This window comes from Peromyscus leucopus, chromosome 20 (assembly GCF_004664715.2).
Source record: "Peromyscus leucopus breed LL Stock chromosome 20, UCI_PerLeu_2.1, whole genome shotgun sequence".
Lineage (NCBI taxonomy): Eukaryota > Metazoa > Chordata > Mammalia > Rodentia > Cricetidae > Peromyscus > Peromyscus leucopus.
This window is the reverse complement of record NC_051080.1, coordinates 29,018,806-29,040,913: the sequence shown is the minus strand read 5'-3', so window position 1 is coordinate 29,040,913 and position 22,108 is coordinate 29,018,806. Positions and strand designations below refer to the sequence as shown.

At 46.2% G+C, this 22,108-nt stretch overlaps 1 protein-coding gene across 1 annotated transcript in view; it reads left to right on the top strand.

The window, feature by feature from the left end:
- Col22a1 (collagen type XXII alpha 1 chain) overlaps positions 1 to 22,108 on the top strand; it is a 233,247-nt gene that overhangs the window by 103,667 nt on the left and 107,472 nt on the right. Inside the window, exons 23-34 of the mRNA XM_037197519.1 lie at positions 2,577 to 2,630; positions 3,264 to 3,317; positions 5,666 to 5,719; positions 7,409 to 7,462; positions 10,356 to 10,400; positions 10,976 to 11,038; positions 11,501 to 11,554; positions 15,132 to 15,173; positions 17,414 to 17,446; positions 19,350 to 19,403; positions 19,680 to 19,733; positions 20,532 to 20,585. Of these exons, the coding sequence (XP_037053414.1) occupies positions 2,577 to 2,630; positions 3,264 to 3,317; positions 5,666 to 5,719; positions 7,409 to 7,462; positions 10,356 to 10,400; positions 10,976 to 11,038; positions 11,501 to 11,554; positions 15,132 to 15,173; positions 17,414 to 17,446; positions 19,350 to 19,403; positions 19,680 to 19,733; positions 20,532 to 20,585 (615 nt within the window). The remainder of the gene's footprint in view (positions 1 to 2,576; positions 2,631 to 3,263; positions 3,318 to 5,665; positions 5,720 to 7,408; positions 7,463 to 10,355; positions 10,401 to 10,975; positions 11,039 to 11,500; positions 11,555 to 15,131; positions 15,174 to 17,413; positions 17,447 to 19,349; positions 19,404 to 19,679; positions 19,734 to 20,531; positions 20,586 to 22,108) is intronic.

The window sequence follows — 22,108 nt, the reverse complement described above, 5'->3', positions numbered from 1 at the left end:
GAGCCACCCAGAGCCTGTAAATGGAACAGTTCGTGATGGTGACCAATATGCCATTCTTTGGTTTTTGTCGCCCTCCAGTGGCCATGTCATATTATTGGTCTCTGAATGCAAAACGGCCCCTTAAAAGTATTCCTTTCAGGTGACATTTGTCATTTTCTGAGTGCCTGCTCCTTGCCAGGGCCTGGGTTAGTTTCTTGGTGAGATGCAGAGGAAACAAGAATGTATGATGCCTGAGTAGCCGAAGGTAAGATTAGAAGTTACCCTGGCCTTGGCCACAGAGGAGACCCAGGCAACAGGAGCCATCTCAGAAGTGTGTGTGGGGGGCTTATGAAGAGGAGAGGTGGGAGTGGGAGAGGACACATCCAGAGACGGGCTCGTCCAGAGGGTGACCTAGGCAAGCACATGACTTAGTGCCTTCTATTGCGCCTAGAAGGTGTGTGTATGGGGGGGCTGGCAGAGGCTGTAAATACTTCTGGAAGAATACAAAATGCCAGGCTAAAAAAAAAAAAAAAAAAAAAAAAAAAAAGCAAGGACGGGCCGCCACCAGAACCCAGAACAGGAGCCCCTGCAGAGTCTTCGTCTACCATGTGCCTGAACGTTCTCAGCGAAGCAGTCACTTGGCAGGACTGTCACGAACCTACAGATACAGAACGATCCCCACTCCCTCTCATGGCTCTATCATTGCATAGTGACCCAGCACATGTCTCTGCCCTTGGTGGCCTCCACATGCCATCTAAAAATCTAAAAATACACATGGCTGACATATGTCTTTTTAACACCCCCCCACCCCCCAGTTACTCCTAAGGTAAAATCTCAGCTCTTCACACTGGCATCTCAAGGCCTGCTGTGGGAGCACCCTGTCCTCTTATGGAGCTGTTGGCTATTGCACAAAGCGGACTCTACTGGCCTTCATGCAGCTGGTTCCGACCTGCTGTCGTGTGTCTAGCCTGTTGGTCATTTCTTCTGCTCAGGGCTCAGGGGCCTCCTCCGAGCCCCTTGCCTCAGCCTTCCATGTCCATAGGTTACCTCCTACTCTGCTCACAGGTTCCTCTCCACACCCCGCCCCTCCCCACCTCATGATCATGGACACATGAGCTCTGCCTTCTTGTCAGATAATACTTACCATTTCCCCTGCCTTTACAGGACCCAAAAGTATCAGCATGGGTAATGGGTATTTGGGATTGTACACATCTCTAGTTCTATACACCCCTGTGCACTGTACACATACATGCACATCCCTACTCCTGGCCAGACTGGTCCCCGTGGAGTAGGGGTGTGCAGGGGAGAGGTCTAGATGAACCTAGGAAATCAGCAGACGATGGCCGAAGACCTACAGTCTGTTCTGTGATGCTGACACTGACATCAGCTGTGGCATGGGTTTGGTGACTTAAGAGTACTCTGGGAGAGTCTTGTGTATGCATGTATGTATGTGTGTGTGTGTGGTCTCCTTAAGTGTTCCAATAATTTAACCATACAGCATGCTAGGTCATAAATCAGGTTTCTTCTAGTTTGGTTTCTTGTTGCTGTGACAAAACACTGGCTAAAAATAAGGCGTAGAGGAAAGAGTTTATTTGTCTTAGGTGTCATAGTCCATCATTGAGCAAAGCCAGTGAGGCCCAATCTCAAGGCAGGAACTGAAGCTAAGACCATGGAGCTACTTACAGGCTTGATTTTCACTGGCTTGCTTTTCACTGGCTTGCTCAGCTATCTCTCATATATATCCCAGGCTCACCTGCTATATATATGTGACATTGCTCACAGTGGTCTGGGCCTCCCTCACATGAATCAGCCATCAAGATAATGCCCCCACAGACCAGTCTCAGGGAGGCAGTTCTTCAGTTGAGGTTCCCTCTTCCCAGATGACCCTTGTTTGTGCTAAATTGCCCCAAGCTAACGAGTGTACATGTAGTTGGTTCTTTTTACTCTTTTGGGGGTCTGCCACCCAGCTACCAAATAAATATATGGAGACTTATTCTTACTTATGAATGCCTGGCCTTAGCTTGGCTTGTTTCTAGCCAGGTTTTCTAACTTAAAATTAACCTGTTTCACTTCTTCTATGTTTTGCCTCTGGGCTTTTTAACCTCTATTCCCTATGTTTTTCTTCCCTTCTTACTCTGTGGCTGGCTGGGTGACTGGGTGGCTGGCCCCTGGTGTCCTCCTCTCCTTCTCATTTTCTTGCTCCTCCCTCCTCTTCCCCTGTTTATTCTCTCTGCCTGGCAGCTCCACCCGTTTCTCTCTCCTGCTGAGCTTTCGGCCATTCAGGTGTTTTAGACAGGCCAAGTAACACAGCTTCACAGAGTTAAACAAATGCAACGTAAAAGAATGCAACTCATTTTTGCATCAATACACTAATACCCCCCCACAATACATCAAATAGGACATTTGTTAGTAATTTGCAAATTTCTCTTCATATTTTCCCCTTTATTACTTTTTTCTCTCTGCTTGAAATTCGGCAAGGCTGATGAAACTGAAGTCCTCCCACACTGCCACGCTGCATACCCTTTTCTCTCTCCAACAGCATTTGTCCCAGGTAGTTTCTCTGTGTACTTTTATAACCACACCCTCTCTCTATATAGGGCCCGCCTGGACCACCCGGTGTTCCCGGGCTCCCTGGACCTGGAGGACCCCCGGTAAGCCTGGCTTGACTTTCTCTCAAAGAGGACCTTGGATAGCATTTTCAAGGGCCGGGAAAGGCCCTTTTCTGCCCAAGTCCAGGATAAAGCCACAGACAGGAAGACCCTGAATGCAGATACCTCTGAGGCTCATGGATCCAGTGGTTATAAGTAGCATACAAGCCAACCTAACATTTGGTACCTTCCTGTGACATGGCATGGGGGGTGTCTTATGCTGGACCACTATTCAAGTGTACATAGCTGTTTGTGGTCTGGCCTCAGAAAACAGAATATCAAGGACAGTAGTTGTTAACATCCTTCCTTCTCATCCTTTAAGAGCTAGCTGGGAAACTAGCAGGTACTGGGCAAAGTAGACCCTCCAGTGGGCAGAGGGAGTGAGTCCTGACAAGCATTTGGCCATGGGTGGACATGGCAGTATTCTCAGCTGCAGAGCAGACAAGCTGTGAAGTCACTCACCAATTGTGAATATAGGACAATTCTATGGTTTACAATGGCTGGCAGGGAGGGTAGTAGACACCCTGATGTACGCTCCTTAGGGCCAGCGAGGCCCGATCTTGTGCCAGGGATGGCATCAAGACAAGACTCTAGAATCAAATAGACTAACAGTTTTTATATTTTTCCTTTCTCCAGGGTTTACCTGGAGAGCTGGGCTTCCCCGGAAAACCTGGGCCCTCTGGTCACATGGTGAGTTGTTTTATCTTATCTTCTGCCTGTCCCCTTACAGTGTCCCATGTCAGGAATAGGCAGACATTTGTCCCTAGCTGCGGGACTCTCTCTCTCCCAGAGCTGGTGACACCCTCAGAAGCCCCTTCCTTTAGCATGGAGCTTGAGGCCAGCACAGGCTGGTTCTCCCTTCTCTCCTGCTGTCTCCTGGGACTGCCTCCCACCAGCCTGGGCTACCCTTGTTCTCATTTCCAAAGGCACATCCTTAAGTCCCTCCACTAAAATGTAACAACTTGTTCTTAAGGACTACCCAAAGGGTCACTACCCCATCCTTATATTCTACTATGTTTCCCACTTATACAAGGAAAGACCCTAGGAATTTAAGAGCCTTCTAGTTTCTTCTAAGACCTAGGAAATTAGCTGGCTTTAATGTTACAGGATAGCTATGCAGCTAAAGGTAGATATGTTACCTTGATACTTGGGTACAAGACTCTTTATAGACACACTGGTGGAGTGGCCTAAGAATAGTCTCTCACCCCAAATCCAGGTACTGCACTGACTCAATGCCCTACAACTTGAGGAGCCTACTTTGAGGGATTTATTTACCACAAGCTTCTTGTGGAGCAGCTGGGTAAAAAGGCCAGGGCACGGATGAAGGCTCTGGATGCTGCAGAATGTGCATCACACAGCAGCTCTCTCCATTCTATGTGGGTCATAGAGCCCTTTGTGGACATAGCTATTAGACATGGGAGATAGGCCAGAGGTTAAAGCCATCCCAGCAACTGAAACTCTGCTCTCCAAACGGCACAAGCCAGTGTGAATGGATGAGTGTGAATTCATGCTCAGGTGACCTGCAGGAATGTGACCTGCAGGAACACCTGGTTAAAGCATAGGTCCCAAGAGACATTCCTTAAGCAGTCAACTGCAGTGTCACCAGTGAGGATACAAGTGGCAGTGAGTTGATTTGAAAGTGTGCTTATCAGTCAGGGCATGATGGGACACATTCGTAATTCCAGGACTGGAGTGGTTCAGACAGGAGAGTTCCCGAGTTCTAAGTTATCCTGAGCTATATGGCTAGACTCTACCTTGAAGAGAACAGAAAACAAAGTGTTCAGATGAGCATGGACCATCAGAAGAGGGAAGGGACTGTGGGGACAGCATTTTTAGAAAAGATATGACTGTTTTATCAAGATGAGGCTGTGACTCAGCTCTGGCTTTGGACTTTGATCTTTCTGGTTCATTGCCATGATTCCATTGCTGTTAGTGACCCCTTCTCCTGTGGCTGTGGTACTCTGCAGACCTACTCTGGGCAGGGGCTCTCGCCTTTTGCTTACTGCCACCTTCCAAAGCTGCGGACACACAGATAGAGGATTCTTTAATCAGATGGCAGAACATTCTCATTTAGAAGAGCAAGCAGGATCATTAAAAAAAAAAGCCATGAAAATTTAAGGTAGACATGTAGTACATACTTATAATCTCAGCATGTAGTAGTCTGAGATAGGAGGTTTGCTGTGTGTTCAAGGCTAGGCTGGACGACATAATGAGTACCAGGCTAGCTAGGGCTACTTGGTGAGAACCCCTCTTTTTTCAAAGATCAAAAACAAACAAGAAGTTGACTTAATAGTACTAATAGATACTAAGAAATAGCCCCTAAAGTGGTCTGTGAAGAACTCGTTTCCCATCTGTCCTCATGAAGGAGTGTGTGTGCTGAAGATGCACGGAAATGATAACACATCTTAGGTGTAGTGGGGGGAACTCACAGTGATATCCAGGAGCCTCTGTGACTCCAAGGAGGCCACTCCACCTTGGGATTCCTTGTCTTCTCATCTGCCCCTACAGCTGGGGTAGCATCTTTGGGATGGGGTGGAGTAAAATCAGAAGATACAGCATGAAACTCCTCAGCTAGGATTCCAGCCGTGATGGAGGCTGCCATGACTTCCCATGGCTTGGGATTGGCTTCTTTGAAGGACAGGAAGAAGGGAAGATCTTGGTGGGAAGAAAGAGACATGCAACCAAGAAATTCAGGAGCAGAGTACAGGATCAATGTGGATGGTGCTCCTTGTCTACGGGGCCTCTTAGAAGCCAAGATTAGGAATAGAGTCCTTTCCTTCCCCCTCATTTATCTGCATGTATAGTAAATGAGCCAGGGCGTGGACCAGAGGGTAATAACTGTGTAGTCCTGGCAAAATGTGAGGAAAGCCTGGCTGGCAGAGATGGGTGCTTCTTGAAAAAAGAGATAGCTGGAGAGTGGGTGGGGCCGTGCATCCCAGTCTCACTGCAGAGTCGCCTCCTGGTTTTAATCAATCCCCCACAAGTCTTCCCTAAACCCGCCTTTGTTTTCATGTGATTTCTTTCCTCTCTTGTTCCAGGGGCCACCTGGGAAGGATGGGCTGGATGGACCGCCTGGCCTGCCTGGCTCCAAGGTGGGTCCACACAGGGTGGCATGAGTTTGAGAATCAAAAACCAAAGAGCAAAGGAGGTTCCTGGTAGTTGAACTCTGAAATGAGTCCCTCGCCTGGGCTTTGGACCAAGGCTTAGTTGAAATGACTGGGTTTACAAGGTCAGATGTAACAGGGCAACCCAGGAAGGCCCTGAAAGTATTAAAGTCAGTCTGGAGAGAAATCAGTCATGGGAGACTTCAGTTTTTATACAAGTCTCCAGCGGGGATCATTCAAACAGACCTTTGGCGGGGAGAGTCAAGATTAGATCCTAGGAAGTAAGAAATCAAATCTATACTTTAAATGCTTCATGTGAATACTCTTTTTTTTTTTTTTTTTTTTTTTTTTTTTTCTATTTTTTTATTTATTTATTTATTTATTTATTTATTTATTTATTTATTTATTATGTATACAGAAGGGGCAAGATCTATTACAGATTTGTGAGCACATGTGGTTGCTGAGTTGAACTCAGACTCTGAAGACAGTCAGTGCTCTTACTTGAGATCTTCACTCTTTCATTTTTAAAAAAGAATTTAAACATTTATGTTTTGTCTGCATGTGTGCCTTTTTTCTTTTTCTTTTTTGGTTTTTTGAGATAGAGTTTCTCTGTGTAGTTTTGGTGCCTGCCCTGGATCTCGCTCTGTAGACCAGGCTGGCCTCCCGAGTGCTGGGATTGAAGGCATGCACCACCACTGCCCAGCCATAAACTTTATTCTTAAATTGTAACTGTATATCTGGTCAGATGTGCCTACCCACAGCCCTTGAGAGGGAGCTATAGAAGAAAATTTTTAATATTTTGGTGAAGTTCATTGAACTAGACTCAGGTTTGTTCTCATAACAAATGTAGTATAAGTGTGGATATGGACACATATACATTTATTTGCTTATCTTTGTTGAGCAGAGTAATGGGTTTCAGAAAGACGTTTTTATTCAGGTGTACCATGGGCTTTGACCAGGGTCAGTCCTCCTCTCTCCCTTCTCCTCGTTACTCTCATCCCTTCCTTCAGCTGTCTGCTTTCATCCCATATCCACACCCATGATTCTATGTGTCTAGAAAATCTAGGAACCACAAATGAGAGAAAATTTTTTTTTTCTTTCTTTATCTGGCCTATTTCATTTAATACGGTGATCTGATGTTACATCTATTTTCAGCAAATGGCATAATTTCATTTTTCTTTATGGCTGAATAAAGTTGACACACACACATATACATATATTCACATTTTCCTTTTTCCATTCATCTGTTGACAAGCACCTGGGCTTGTCATAACAATTCCATAATTTGACTATTGTGAATGGTACAGTATCTCTGTGGTATGTTGATTTAGAATCCCTGGGATACCACTATTTAAGGTAATTTATGTAAATATTATTTATTCCTCTCCGTGGCTAACTGAGTCCTTCCTATTTTAAAATCAAAGGGTATCGTCACACTTTCTGTAGTCTAAATCTCTCGGAAGGGAAAGAATGCCATTTGTACTCAAACGTTTTAAGTAACTGAGCTAGGGAGTATGGGATATAGGATGTGCCCTGCATTTAGAGTGCCAGAAAGAATGAGAGTTCAGAATCGCCTATACACAGATGGCCCTGTTCCCGACCCATCCACATCCAGCAATGGGTGTCTTCAATCACATTAGGTCCCTTTGGTGTTGACTCTGCATTGTCTTCCCACAGGGAGCACCAGGGGACCCTGGGGAGAGTGGAGTGCCTGGAATGCCTGGACCTCGGGTATGACTCTTCCCATTCATATTATATCTGTGCCTCCAGTTGGGGTTGTGTAGCTGTATGGGTAACTTTCCTCATCTGGGTGTGTCACTGGGGGCCTCAATAGAAGTGTGAAGATGATTGGCAAAGACAAGTTAGCTGGCTTGGCAGATCCATGGGGCTTCATTGGGATCCCCAGTCTGGACACAGCAGAACCAAGGTCGCCTCCTGGGGAAAAGTGCTACGGGATGGCGTGGTCCTGCTAGAGAGACTTGCTGCAGAGGGGAGGCCTCAAGGAATGCTGCAGACCTGGGAAAAAGACATTACATCCACTGACTTGTTTGTCTGGCTAAAGAATAAGCAAGGAGACAGGGACAATTCACTTCCTCCTTCTCTTCCTCCCCGTATTTCTGTCTTTCTTCTCTTAGTTTTCCCTCCCATGACCTCTGGTGTCTGGGCCCATTCATAAATGCAGTGGCAGAGAAGTCCAGCTGGGGCACTGCAAGTTCCTCACCCACTGGACTGCCAGCAGATGGAGCAGCATGAGGCTTGACTGGGGAAGCAGGCCCCTTAGCCTATGATTGGCAGGACACTGCTGTGCAAGTGGACAGTCCAGTGCCTTGTGGCAATGGCTTTCAATCCTTGCCTGGGTTCCTCACTGTGGACTCTCCTGGTGGGCTGCAGATCTTGCTTCCCAAAGCCTGCAGCTCAAAAAATCCCAGCCCAGTTAGGGCTCAGAATAGTCAACCCAGAAGAGGGGAGAGCTATACCCTGATGTGCATTTACGCATATTGCCAACTTCTCGTTCTGAGGGACATTGTAACCAGCCAGATTGTGTTAGGAGAACTGCCCCTCCACCCTCCATCTGCTCCACAGTGTGTGTGTGCTGTTTAAACACAGTGGCTGACATGCTGTCTCCCAGCTCTATAGTGTCCCCTTCCAGCCCACAATCAGGAGCAGTGTGGATCCTACATAAGCACATGCAGAATATGGAGGGGTTTAATCACACAGCCAGTTAGAGTACAGAGTGGCCTGGACTGTAGATGGTACTGACAGGGACTGAGCCAGAGGAAAGCCTATCAGGTCACCTTGTGAATGGCCACTGATCGAATTCAGTGTGCACTTGAGTGACGTTCAGAGTTGCCAGCCACACTGTGTCATGTATTCTTCCTCGGCTCCACTCAGGAAGCCGTTCACACAGCAGATGAGTCCATCCCAGCTGAATCCAACTGAAACCTTGAGTGGCGAACAATTGGCACAGCTCCATTTAGGGCAGTTTTTATGAGATGTGCTGTAAACGTGGGAGTATTGATGGGTACCGGAGGAGGCATAGAGGATTCCAGAGTGTGCTAACTCCGTATGTTGGATCATTTCATGGAACCAAACCTCCAGGCTGAGACGGATGTGTACACTAAACACGCATTGGTTTTCCTCATCTCTACTGCCTTCCTGGTCTTCCTTTCCCTCTCCTGTATCTCCTTCCTCTTTTTCCGCAATCTTTTCTTTGTCTTCCTCTCTGATAAGCCTTTACTACCAGTTAGTTGCCTTGGCCCAGCTCCGGGAAAAATCCACATCACCAACTGGTTCAATCTTTCATTCATGTGTCTATGCATCAGAAAACCACATTTCCTATGGATATGTATACTGAGGCTTTTTATTAAATAGTGTGACAGATACTAAGCATAGATTTCCTTTGAAGGAATTGGTGACTTTTAAGCCTATAGTTAGAAACCAACCTGCCATGCACCTGTTCTTGCAAGGGCCTGCTGACACAGCCTTGGGATGGGGCCCTTCTGATCCCTTCTCTCATGTCAGCCTGCCTGCTTAGTGCTAGTGGGAGATATGTCTCAATTCTTTGATATGTTATGACAAACTACTGCAGGCTAGGTGACTTAAAAACAGTAGAAATTTGTTGTTCACAGTTCTGGAGGCTGGGAAGTTCAAGGTCCAGGTGTGGGAGGTTTGGAGACTGCCAGACTCTTTTCTGCTTTACAGATAGATGATCCTTATATCTCTAGATGCTATGGTGGCACCAGAGGTACAGGATAAGATGGACACTTACAGGATAGCAGTCTCTGTGTCAGAAGAGACCAGTGGGTTCACCCAAGCATTTTTTTTTTGTAAAGGCACGAATCCCATTCATGAAAAATCTACCGTCATGACTGATCACCTCTCAAAGGCCCACCCCATAGTAATTCACTGAACAGTATGTCTTAATATATACTTTTTAGGGAGAGCATTCAGACCACAGCAGAAATGTTATGGATGAGAACAAAGCTGACAAGGGACAAGAACTCATGTGAACCTCTTCAGGGCACACTTTCTCCTAGAAACTTGGGTTCCTTAACAGACATAGTCTCCCAGGATGCTCCCCCATTGTAACACATTTGGGAGAAGAAGAAATTCAACTCTTCCCTGCTTCTGAGCACGGGGGACTGCCTGCTTTTATGAAAAGATAGAACAATAACCAGGATCCCTGAGTCATAGGGACACATTCTGCCCCAGCTTCTTCTTCATTTGTGAGCCAAGAGTGGGGTCTCAGGCTCCCTGATGTGTCTGAGACCTGGAGTTGGGGTGGGTCCATGAGTCCTAGGTATGGGCTCCTTGATGGTTTGAATTGCAAATGCTTGGCTTCATGATGAGCAGACACAATGTGCATGAGCTCTGGACATGTCAAGAGTTGTTTTTTGTTTGAGGGGAAGCAGAAGGCAGGATGAGAGAGCGTGGAATGCCTCTCTGTAGAAATAATGAATACTTTGACTTTATGCCTCAGGGTCTCTGGGACTTAATGTTCCTTTTCAGAGAGCCCAGAGCAGTGGCTTGCAGGTACTGTGGTTGTGTAGGTCTAACTGAGGAATGACAGCCATGTTTGAAGGTGTGCATAGAAGATGATGGAGCTTTGTTACTCTGTCTACAGGGTGAAGTTGGGGAGCGGGGCCTTGCAGGTCTACCCGGTGAAAAGGTTGGTTTGCTCATATTTTTACTTGTTCAACTCATTCTTTTAACTAAAGAATCATCATTATACATTATATCTTAGATAAACATTTTCAACTTTAAAGAAGAATCTTGTCTTTTGAAAGTTCATTACAGTTATTGCATGCCTTCATTTGTTTGATTAGTAGGTTTCAGCGTGGCCTATGCCTCAGTAGTTGTCTTGAGCATTAGAGCCCAGTTAGGAACTGAGAAGATACAAGAACAGTTGAACAGGGTAGTGAGGGAGACATGCCACCCTAAGGAGGGAGCCAGGGATGTCATGAAGGATGGTGAAGGAAGGGCTGACATTGTGGCTGAGTTCTAAAAGGATGGAGAAGTCAGATACCCAGAGAGGTAGGATGATGGTTCCTGAGAGAGGAGATGACCCAAGCAGGAAGGAGCTTGGGGTACCCTAAAACAGATTCTCTAGAATTTCCCTTTGTGCAAGGCTCTACTTTCCATGTCACTAAGCTCGAAATCTTTGAGGGGACATAAAGCATGTGACCCAGGGCCTCTTTCACAGGGAGAACCTCCCACTGGTACCTACTGCTTTTGTTCTCATAGGGGGAAGTTGGCCTTCCAGGTTCTCCGGGCTTCCCAGGAGTGCGTGGAGAGAAAGGAGACCAGGTAAGTGTGACTGCCTCTTCCCACCAGGGCTACTGGGCACTGTGATTGTGCCCAAGGAGGGAGGGCCTCTTCTGGAGTCTAAGACCTTTGGGATGAGGTGGTGATTTTGACTGGGAGAATAGAATAATTCCCGGTGTTGAGGGGGGAGAAATGAACAGAGATCAGAGTCTAGATTCCCTTAAGTGGAGATGAAAGGACTGTTGGGGAGACACCTCTGGGAAGAGCAGGGCATCTTCAGAGGAAATGAGGAATGTGAGACACCGAAGTCATGAGTCAGCTGCTTCAAGAGCCTGCTTGGAGTCAGGCTTCACTGTGGCAATGAGGCAAGGACAGTGATGAAGGATGGGGAACAGGTGTGAACGCACAGCCCCATTGCCTAAGGCCAAAGTGCCCTTACCTTGACAGTCAGTGGTTAGCATTGCTTTGGGTTCTAATAATTTTGAATTGTATTTTTTATTTTAGGGAGAAAAAGGTGAACTGGGACTTCCTGGGCTAAAAGGTGCCCAAGGTGAAAAGGTAGGAGCTGCCTGCTTTCATCCTCATCACAATCTTTCCTAGCTGATTTCCGGAGGAGAGAGGAGAGAGGAGAGAGGAGAGAGGAAGAGGAGAGAGAGAGGGAGAGGGAGAGAGGAGAGGGAGAGAGGGAGAGGGAGAGAGAGAGAGAGAGAGAGAGAGAGAGAGGAGAGGGAGAGGGGAGAGGAGAGAGAGAAGAGAGAGAGAGAGAGAGAGAAGAGAGAGAGAGAGAGAGAGAGAGAACAGAGAGTGAGTTTTACAGGATGCATTTGTATTGCTCCAAAGCATGTTTCTGAGTAACCCTGACACACAGAAGCATTGTTACTCTGTTTTAAGGATCTGTCAACACTGACATTTTTTTTTTTTTTTTTTTACCCCCAGAAAGCCTCTGGCTAGATAGGGATCTTATGATCTTTGGGGCAGTTTAGAATGTCATTTCTCCACCCAGGACCAGAGTAGGACCCAGAACTCACTCTGACCAGTTGTCAAAGTCATTCAGTTTCAGTTCCTGGTGTCACAAGCTGCTGATCATGAAGGAAGGAGATTCATTCATCCACATTGACCTCCAATCCCACTGATATTTGACCAACTTCCTCCCAGTAGACTCACAGAGTGATTGCTGTGGGATGTTCTGTATGCTGTGGATGTGTTGCTCTGATTGGATGATAAATAAAATGCTGATTGGCCCATAGCCAGGCAGAAAGTATAGGTGGGATAAACAGACAAGGAGAATTCTGGGAAGAGAAAGGCTGAGTCAAGAGATGCCAGCCTGCCATCCAGGGAGCAGCATGTAATGGCACACAGGTAAATCCACAGAACACATGGCAACATATAGATTAACAGAAATGGGCTGAGTTTAAGCGTAAGAGCTAGTCAGTAGTAAGCCCGAGCTAGTCAGTAGTAAGCCTGAGTTTATGGCCGGGCAGTTTTAATTAATATAAGCCTCTGTGTGTTTACTTGGGGAGTGCAAGTGGGAGAGATTTGTCCCGACTGTCGGCAGGCCAGGACACAGGAAATCTTTCAGCTACAAGTGATGGCATGTAGAGCTGACTTCTTGGTTCCAGGGGTCAGCGATGCTTAGAGGCCTGTAGTCTCCTTCCTCCTGAAAGGTGTCTGCTCTGACATTGCACTTTCCACACTTCATTTTCAGCTTACCTTCTGCCTTTCCCATTCCTTGACTTCGGCCATGTTGACAGCATGGCCCTGGGTGAGGCTCTGCAAGTCTGCTGATTTCTTAATGTCTAAGAAATAGCTCTCACTTCAAATGAATAAGAGATAGTTTGTCCTGGCGTGAAATACGAGCAACCATGACCTGGGAACACAGATTTAGGTCACCCCGAATACTGTGTTTCCCACGAGGTAGGGATTTCACAAAGGTTTAGTAGAAACAGAACAAAGGAGGTCAGATGTGAAGATGCTTTCCAGATACACCAGTGGAAACATCAGATGAGGGGGTTTGCCACAGAGTGGGGGAAACTTCTGTTGCAGGCCGCAGATGTTACATGATGACACTCTTAGCTTTTGGGTTAGTGGAAGCTAGTACTGTGTGTTAATACATTTCAAAAAGGTTTCCTGACAGCCACGGATTGTTAGATCAGACATGGGTGGGAAAGGAATGGCTCCTGCAACATTCCAACAATGAGGAATTCACAAAGTCCTCATTTGAAGTCCTCATCAGTTAATCAGCCATGGAAGGTTCTGGAAAAGATGCCTCTTCTTTCCAGGAACTTATGTTCAAACTTGGATTCTCAGAAATGCAATTTCTGTTAGAGATACTCCTTTCCAGAATACAGAGGCTTAGGGAGACCACAAAGCTGTAATTGTTTTGACAGAATTGCATGTAGGCTGCTAAGGAATCTGGGTCACGTTAGGTTCCCTAGAGATTTGGGTAATAAGTGTAAAATAAGACACTAAGGCAACACTGCCCCTCTCTGACTGGGCGTTGCAAGTCCCTGCTTCAGCCTTGCCTTCCATTGATGCATTCCTAGTCCTGGTCCTTTTGCCCTACACTTAGCATCTTGGAACTGGGGATAGTATTTCTTGCTTGTCAAGGGCGACTGAGAGTTGAAAACACACAAAGAAACAGGATTGGAATCCAGACCTATCGATGTCAAAGTCATCTCAAACCTATGGCTTTTCTGAAGTCAAGCCTCTCACTCAAAGTTGGACAGTGTCCCTCCCTCAACCTGCCCTACTGGTCACCATTCTTCCTGTACAGATCTGGGGATGGGCAAGGAGACTTCTGCCAAGGCATCCTGTGTCCTCTGCTTTAGACACCTCTTTCTGCCTCTCTCTCCATTTGCACCCATTTGTGTGTTCGTCCACAGCCCCCACAAGGAAGCGTTGGGTTTAGATCCCCTGGCTTTGTTAATGGCAGGATGATAGGGTAGGCATGATTGTCTCCAGAGCTCTAGAACATGGACTTGCCCTATGAGGAAGGAGGCAGAGAAGTCAGTCATCCCATGACTCTCGGGGAGGTGCTCCTGGAATTTCTGCCATGTCAGTCCAAGTGAAAAGCTGGGTTCTGAATGTGAAACTGGCTGCTTGTCTGGCTGCTCGCCTGTGTTTGTGGAGCAGGGCTGAGGCTTTTGCGTCTTGGGAGTCTTTATTTTTACAACACAGAAGAAATCACATTAACAATAATAAATCAGACTTAGAAAGACAAATACCACATGCTTCCTCTCATATGTGGCATCTAGATTTTATAAAATGTGTATGTGGGTGACATATATGATTAGGTGAATATATATGACATTAAAGTAAAGGTGGACTATTTGAATAAGGAAGGGACCATCAGGAGGATGAGGTTGAGGAGCAGAGTGCATCATGTATTTATTATATAAATACATGAAAATGTCATTAGGAAACCAATCATTTTGCATACATGAAAAACTGAAAATATAAATACTTTGTGGACCTACCTACAGAGATAAATCAGTTCACAAAGGTGAGATCCATAAGTTAGAATGTGCTTTGTAACAGAAGAAACAAGCAAAGGAATCCTACCTTTTTAGTGCTTATGGATATGGTAGAATTGGGTTTCAAGTTCAACTGAATCAGCTCCCAAACTTGTGCTGTTACGGTAACAACCCTGGTATACGTAGGGATATATGCATATGAGAGCAACCTGCCTCTTCAGAGGGGCTTGGGCAGCTCTTGGGGTATCTCCAAGGGACTAGACTTCAGTGTGGCCACTGAGCTAAAGCACGTGTGTGGGAGCATTCGCTATAACAGGTCAAACACTGCCTTTGATGGCAGCAGTAGAAACAAATTCAGTATCCTCACTATTATTTCAAAATTCTAGAGTGATACATGGTACTTAGTTAACCTGTAGATACACAGGTCAGTCTAGATACTTTAAAATACATGTCTGAGATATTTTATAATTTAGAGTGTATATGTGTATCTGTCTGCCTATCCCCCCATGTCCTGGCCCACCTAACTATAATCTATCAAAGTCCTCCATGGAGAATGGTTCTGTTTTCTGGGGGGATGTGTTATTATAGACCTTTTCTGGCATAAGCAGAATCGACAGGATTAAGATCATGTTTTTTTTTTTTTTTTTTTTCATTTCTTCTAGGGTGAGGCTGGTCCAGCAGGGTCCCCTGGCTTACCTGGAAGTGTAAGTTACTCTGACCCTAATCTTATCCTCTCTTCTGAATTCGCAAGGCAATGGGGTTCCCTCTACACCCACACTTGTGCATGTGTGCATGCACACACAACACACACACCCCTCACCGCTTAGTTATTAATATGCTCTGATAAGTTCACCATTAGCTAGGAAGCTCTTCCTTGTTTTATTCACTTTATTCAACAAAAGCGCAATTACTGTTTATCAGAATATATCATAGACACTGAGAGTATATCCATCCATCCATACAGGGAAGCTGAGATTTGGAGACAAGAAGCCATTTGCTCAGGGTAGGACCACAGTATCATAACCTAGGATTCCTCTCCCACCTTCCACAGGCATTTTCAGTGTCTAGGGATTTTCAAGGCTGTCTGATGACATTCTTAGAAAGCTGGTCATTTGGTGGTCTGTTAATATATTCCAATAGATTCTTGCCTAATACTGAGTAGAGTTTTAGATCAGGTACAGAATTGAACATGAATGGCTGTGAAGGGAGGAAAGACAGCAAAAGATAATATGGTTCTGTATTGGCAACATTCCACTTTCCCGTGATCACAAAGGTCTAATCAGAACCTGTTAGCATATTTAGTGTAGATGTAGCTTTTATCTGGGATCTTTAGTTTATACTAATAAATATAAGATGGCTACTTTTGTTATCAGTTACTTGATTCCCAAGAATTCTGCAATGGGCCTGGTTTGGGAATTATGTTTTATTTCAATATTTCTTGTGCTTTTTATGAATCTGTTTGGGCAGTTGACAGAGACATTGCATGTGGCTCCATTTGCAAGTCCTGGCAGGCCTGGAGGCAGATTCCCCCTCTGGCTGGAACCAGGTTTTAGCCTTTTCCCTCTACCAGCACCAGTGTCCTGGGGAAAATAAAGTTTCTTGAGGGGTTTGTTCATAGGGCGGGTACCAATGTCTTTCTTTAGAATATATTCTCTCCTGCCAGGATGGCTACATTTATCTAAAAACTTTGTGTACATTGTAGTGTTGCTTATAATGATGACAAATTACAAAATATCTACATGACTATAGCTTAGGATTAAGTAAGTCGTGGAATATCCATATGACAAAACCCAATTTTATACAACATGCACATAGGCACACATATCCTCGCATACACACACTTACACAACCCCGTAGACATATAAACACACACACACACACACACACACACACACACACATGCATACAAATACACTCATTCTCACCCGTGCACACATACACACACTCTGCGGTCTTGAAATTTTATGGATAAACACACTAAATTGAACAAGCTAAGCAGGAAAAACCAGTTTGTAAATCATTGGTTGTTGAAGGACTGAGAGCAAAGGCTCCCATCCTCTGCATGGATGTCAGTTTCTGACCCTACATGGTCTCTTGCTCAGATGCCTCCAGGAAGCTCATGTCTCTGTCCTTAAAGCATGGCGGAGGCAGATCACCACCTGTCACCGGCTGGTGATCATCCCTTGGTCCATGTGATCTACTATCAATAATGTACTCAGGTTTACTATTCATATACTTCTTGCACAAAATGCTGTCTTTCCACATCTTCATAGTTGCTTGTAAACATTCACGTGGGCTCTAATGTGTGAAACAAAACATTGGTTGAGCTGGGAGGAGTCTGGAACTGGAGACTTGAAGGGAAAGAGAGGAAGCTACATTTTATCTTTTGTGGTGGATCTTCATTTCCTCAGCCTACTCATTTTGTCGCTCAGGCTTTGGCTCTGGGCCAACCACTGGCAGGTCTCAGGCCTCACAGAGAACATGTAGGCTCCTAGAGGAAGGAAATTAAGGTGTACAAATAGGAAAAGCAGTCAAATTATCCATATTTGCTGATGATATATTTTACATAAAACATCAAGTAGGTTGCCCATACCCTAGCAGACAACTCCATACCATGTACATATGGACAGCACTAATACTCAGTAGGCCATTAAAAAAAGAGGACATGGAACTGGGAGGGAGGGACATACGATGGGAGCATTTGGGGATAGTTGGAGGGAGGTAGTGGGGAATGAATGTGATCAAGATACATGGTACACATAGATTCATATTTTGAAGAATGTATAAAGAATACTACCCCCCCCAAGAAAAGATATTAAAAAAAAGGCACTTCAAGGCTATGCTCTTTGGCTCAGCAAATCTCTTAGAGGCAGCAGGATTTTAAAAATGAAATGGAAGACGCCTTAGATTCTGAACTTTCTAACCCGTGTGGTTTTCTTTTCAGCCATCCATGTTCACACCACACCCGAGAATGCCAGTAAGTAACAGTGAGCCCTGGATGCAGCCTGGTGCCTCAGCACATCTGCTGGTGCTGCGGGGTGGGGGTAGGGTGGGGGTGGGGTGGGGGTGACCTTGGCAGTTGGAGTTTTCTGGATTCCATTCTCAGCCCTTCATGCTGGGTAGGCAGCATCAGGGTTTCTAGAGCTTGTTCCAGCAAACGTAGGGATACATTATTACAAGAACCTGGTTCTCATGGCCAGTAGACATTCTCAGGACATAGCTCAGGGGTCAAGAGCAAAGGCCATACTCTCTGAGTAGAATTTATTTTTGCTGTGGCCAGAACTGCTGATTGCTTTGAAATGAAGGCTATCTGAGCCGCCAAAACATTCTCTGTCAATGTTGGCAGTGAAGAGATCAGCGATGGGAACACTTCAAACCCTTAATCCCCTGAAGTTGTGTTGCTCCATAGAGACGATTTTCAGAATATTCCATTCAGACTGCTTGGGGAGTCTTAGCTTCAGTGGCTTCCTGCAGATACTGAGACACGCAACAGAAAGGTGGAAATCAGCTCCACAGCCTGCAGACTGAAGGCCCGTTTCCTCCTTCTTCCATGAAGTGCTCTGAAAAATAACTCTTTTCAGAATCTCTTTATGCAACTGGCAATACTGAGGCCAGGAAATGTTATTTTGATGACACCGCCACCGCCACCCCACCACCCCACCCCCCCCCCACCCCACCACCCCACCACCCCATAACCCCATACCACCCTCCTCTTTTTAATACAGGGTCTCAATGTATAACCTTGGTTGATCTCTAACTGCACTGTGGAGACCAGGGTGGCTTCAAATGCAGAGATCCTCCTGCCTCTGCCTCCTGAGTGCTTGGATGAAAGGCCACCATGCCTGGCTCCTCTCCTTCTTTTGTGGTTCTTCTCTCATTATGATATATTCTGTGTTTTACAACACAGGACAGCTGAGAGGATGGAGTAGAAAGACATACAGTCTCCATTTCTTTAATAAGTCGATGCAACTTCAAAGACACAGATCTTGTATCTGGTAGAAAGGTGTGGAGCCAGGGGACACTGAGTCCGATGCTGAAGTTTTTGAAGGATAAGGAAGGACATTAAGCTTTGAACTTGAGACGGGGAAGGGAGTGCAGGGGGCCCATCTCCATGCCACCTGGATTTCAGGGGTTGTCAGGAGATGTCTGTCAGCCATAGCAGCTGCCTTTAGTGATGTCTTCATCTGTCTTGGTGTTTCAAGGCTCATTTCCCATATACAGGCAGGCTGCCCACCTCACCACCTCCCTCCCTGCACACCTCTGTCATCTATTAATTGAATGCCTGCTTCTGAACCCTCCCATTTCCCCCTCTTGGATGCACCCGAGCCTGGGGAATTAAAGCTAGTCTATAGATGCTCCATAGAGACAATGTCTAGAATATTTCACTGGAAGAGCAACTAAGGAGACAGGTGGAAGAGTGTGCTGCCTGTCCCCCACTTTGTGTCTCAGTGGGGCGTCCTTCTTTCAGAATGTGTGCTTTTGAGGAAGTCAGTAGCCACTCTTAGAATCAAAGCAAGGAAATTACATCTATAGAAAAATTTCTGCATTTTGAGGCAAAGGCTTCCTCCCTTTTCCTGTTTGTCAAGAGCCGAATCTGCTCAGCAAATATCTCTCCACGTCTCCTTCAAGAAAGAGACTGACTTTGAAAGACCTCGCTCTGCATTGCGTTCATGGATGAGCTCTTCTGTACAATAAGTTAGGATCACTCTGAGGCACAGGAAGGAGAGGGAAGAGCACCAAACCCAGCCAACAGGAACATCTTTGGATGTGGTTACCATGGAAGGGATCCTGGTGTCAATGCTGAGGGGTGGAGCAATGTGCTAGAAGCATTAGATGGGGTCATTCTCGAGTCACCTGTACCATGTGCTTCTAACCCACAGGGAGAGCAAGGGCCAAAAGGAGAAAAGGGTGACCCTGGTGACCCTGGTGCTCTGGTGAGTATCTACACCCCAGATACTGCTTACCATTCCCCAAGTTCCCTGAAGACCAGGAGTCCAGGCCTAGCTGGCTCTAGGTCTGAACCCCACTGGCCACACTACACACTGGAGGATTAGTTAAACTGAATATATCCTGTTTCAGTCCTCAGAACTTCGGTATTAGTTCTTCTGTGGATTTCAGATTACAGCCATTGCACATCCCCGCACACAGCCCCATCTGCTCAGAACAAAGGTGCTGAGCTAGTTCACCAGCATGGTTTTCTTTCATTGCAGGGACCCCAGGGTCATCCTGGAGAATTGGGCCCTCGAGGACCCACTGGACCTCCGGTAAGAGAGCTCTTTGTCCACCTCTTAGTTCCTGGCCCATGCTGCCCCTGGTCATGTATTCCTTCCTACCTTACTCACCAGTCTTCTGACTTGACATTTTGTGAATTCTTACTAGGGTGTGTGCGGGGGTATTGGAGACATGGGTTGTGGCAATCCCCAGAACTAAGGGTCTCAGCATCTTGCAAAGTTGCCCACCCCACCTCACAAAGCAACTACCTGGACCAGGCGCTAGGACGCTAGTTGTCCCTGCCCTTCCACTAAAAGTCAGCTGTGGCTGAGGAGAGATCCCTTAGACTCAGAGTGTTCTGGAGACAGGTTGCCCAGGAAGCAGGGTTTCTCTCGATGTCCTGTGCATTTTCAGATGCAGGGCTTCTCCTCCCCAGCCATTGATGGGCAAGCAGGTTTATAAGATGCCTGGGACATATTAGCAATTTTATTTTATTTTTCTGGTATGGTTTGGGCTGAGAGGATGTTTCCTGACAATTGTTCAGTTATTTTGGGGATGGGGGAAGGGACCCTATATGGTTTGAAAGAACCTATTAGTTGTTTAAAACCCCCGAGGTCACAGCTATCTAACTCTGTGTACCTCATTTACATAGTGGGTCAATGATGATAAATACATGATTTTAGGGGAAGTGATGGAGGTGTGCTGGGCCAGGGAATGGTGGCTTTTCTGCACCTGATAGAACCTGTTTTCTGTTCTGTCTTTGTTTTGGTGAGTCAGGTTTGGACAGCAGGCTAGCACTACACAAGATGGTAGGCCTCTGACCCACCTCCTTTTTTATTTTTCCTGCACAGGGTGCCAAGGGACATGATGGTGCACATGGAACTCCTGGAGCAGCTGGAAACCCTGTAAGTCCTTCTGCCCTGCCCTACTTCTGAGGACTTCCTAGAAGGGGGGCAGATGAGCATCTTTTCCCTGTCTCATAGTTCTGGACTACTACTGGGATGTAGCTAAAAAAGAAAATTCACACTTGTGGGGCTGTCCAGACCTGGGTGGGGTGGCATTTGAACCTGAAGCAAAATGGGAGCTGTTCTGGTCTGCACAGTATTCTTATCAGGTCTGGACTTTGTCCACATGTCCAACCCCGAGACACATTTCCTCCTGTACATATGGGTGCTACAGAGCACGATCCCAGTGCAAGCCCATGCTGTATCTGCATGCCCATCAGTGAGAGAAATCTTCGGTGCACATAGAAGACACTCAAAGGATCTTCATGCACAAAGAGGATCATTCCAAGATGTTTGCCATTATGAGAATTGTCAGGGTTCACAGCCATGTATACACATTCTAAGGATAAAGATCTTTATTTTTAAGTGTTTTTCTACTTCTTTCTTTCTGTGTGTCTCTGTATCGCTCTGTGTTTTCTCTATGCCTGTCTTCATCTCTCTCTCTCTCTCTCTCTCTCTCTCTCTCTCTCTCTCTCTCTCTCTCTCTCTCTCTCTCACACACACACACACACACACACACACACACACACACACACCCTCAAACACAAAGCAGCAGTCAAGGCATCCTACAGATTCACTCTTCCCTGCAGACACCTGACTGGTCTCCCAGGAGTGGTAGCCAGTTAGCAACAGGAGAATCCAGTGTCCAATCTGGTCCTTGGACCTCAGAGATCAAATGTACAGGCCAGAACATCGTTATATGATCAGATCATCTGTGACCATGGCTTAGAGGAGATGGGGTCGCCATGAATAGTGGCTAGTGTGGATGACACAGAAGGTGCAGATATGGGTGTTTCCTGTAGCAAAGGCAGCCTGCCCTGTGCTCAGCCTGGGTAGAATGGAAGCAGTTTGGGTAAGGAGGCTAGGAGTGTGCCCTGTGATTTCTTACCGACACACAGGGCCTGTGATAGTAGATAACACCAAGAACCTAAGCAATCTCTAATACTTTGAGTATCCCTTAGTTCCCATTCTGTGGCACTGACCTCCAAAATGAACTCAGCCACACCCCCTCTCAGAGTCACAACCCAGTCGTCAAGTTCTAATTAAAGTCCACTTCAGGAACCAGTCACCCATCATCCAGTCAAGCACACACATGTAATGTGCAAACAGCTCACACACATACCTTCACACTCCCTCCTCCCCTCCCTCCCCAGATGCTCTTGCTCTGGGAATGGTGCCAGCATCTTCAGCATGGTGCTATCTTAAAGCAGCCTTCTCAGACGCATAGACCTGTGATCACCTGCGACCCAGTAGCTCATCACAAGCCCTCTCTACGTACCCTCCAAAAGTCCCTTTCTGTCCACCTCATGGTCAGCCACTGCTCAACCCTGTCGTTTATCATCTGTGTCCTGCAAGGTTTGCCCAAAGTCCTTCAACACCTCAGTGTGCCAGGGGCCTCTTCCTAACTCAACTCATAACAATTC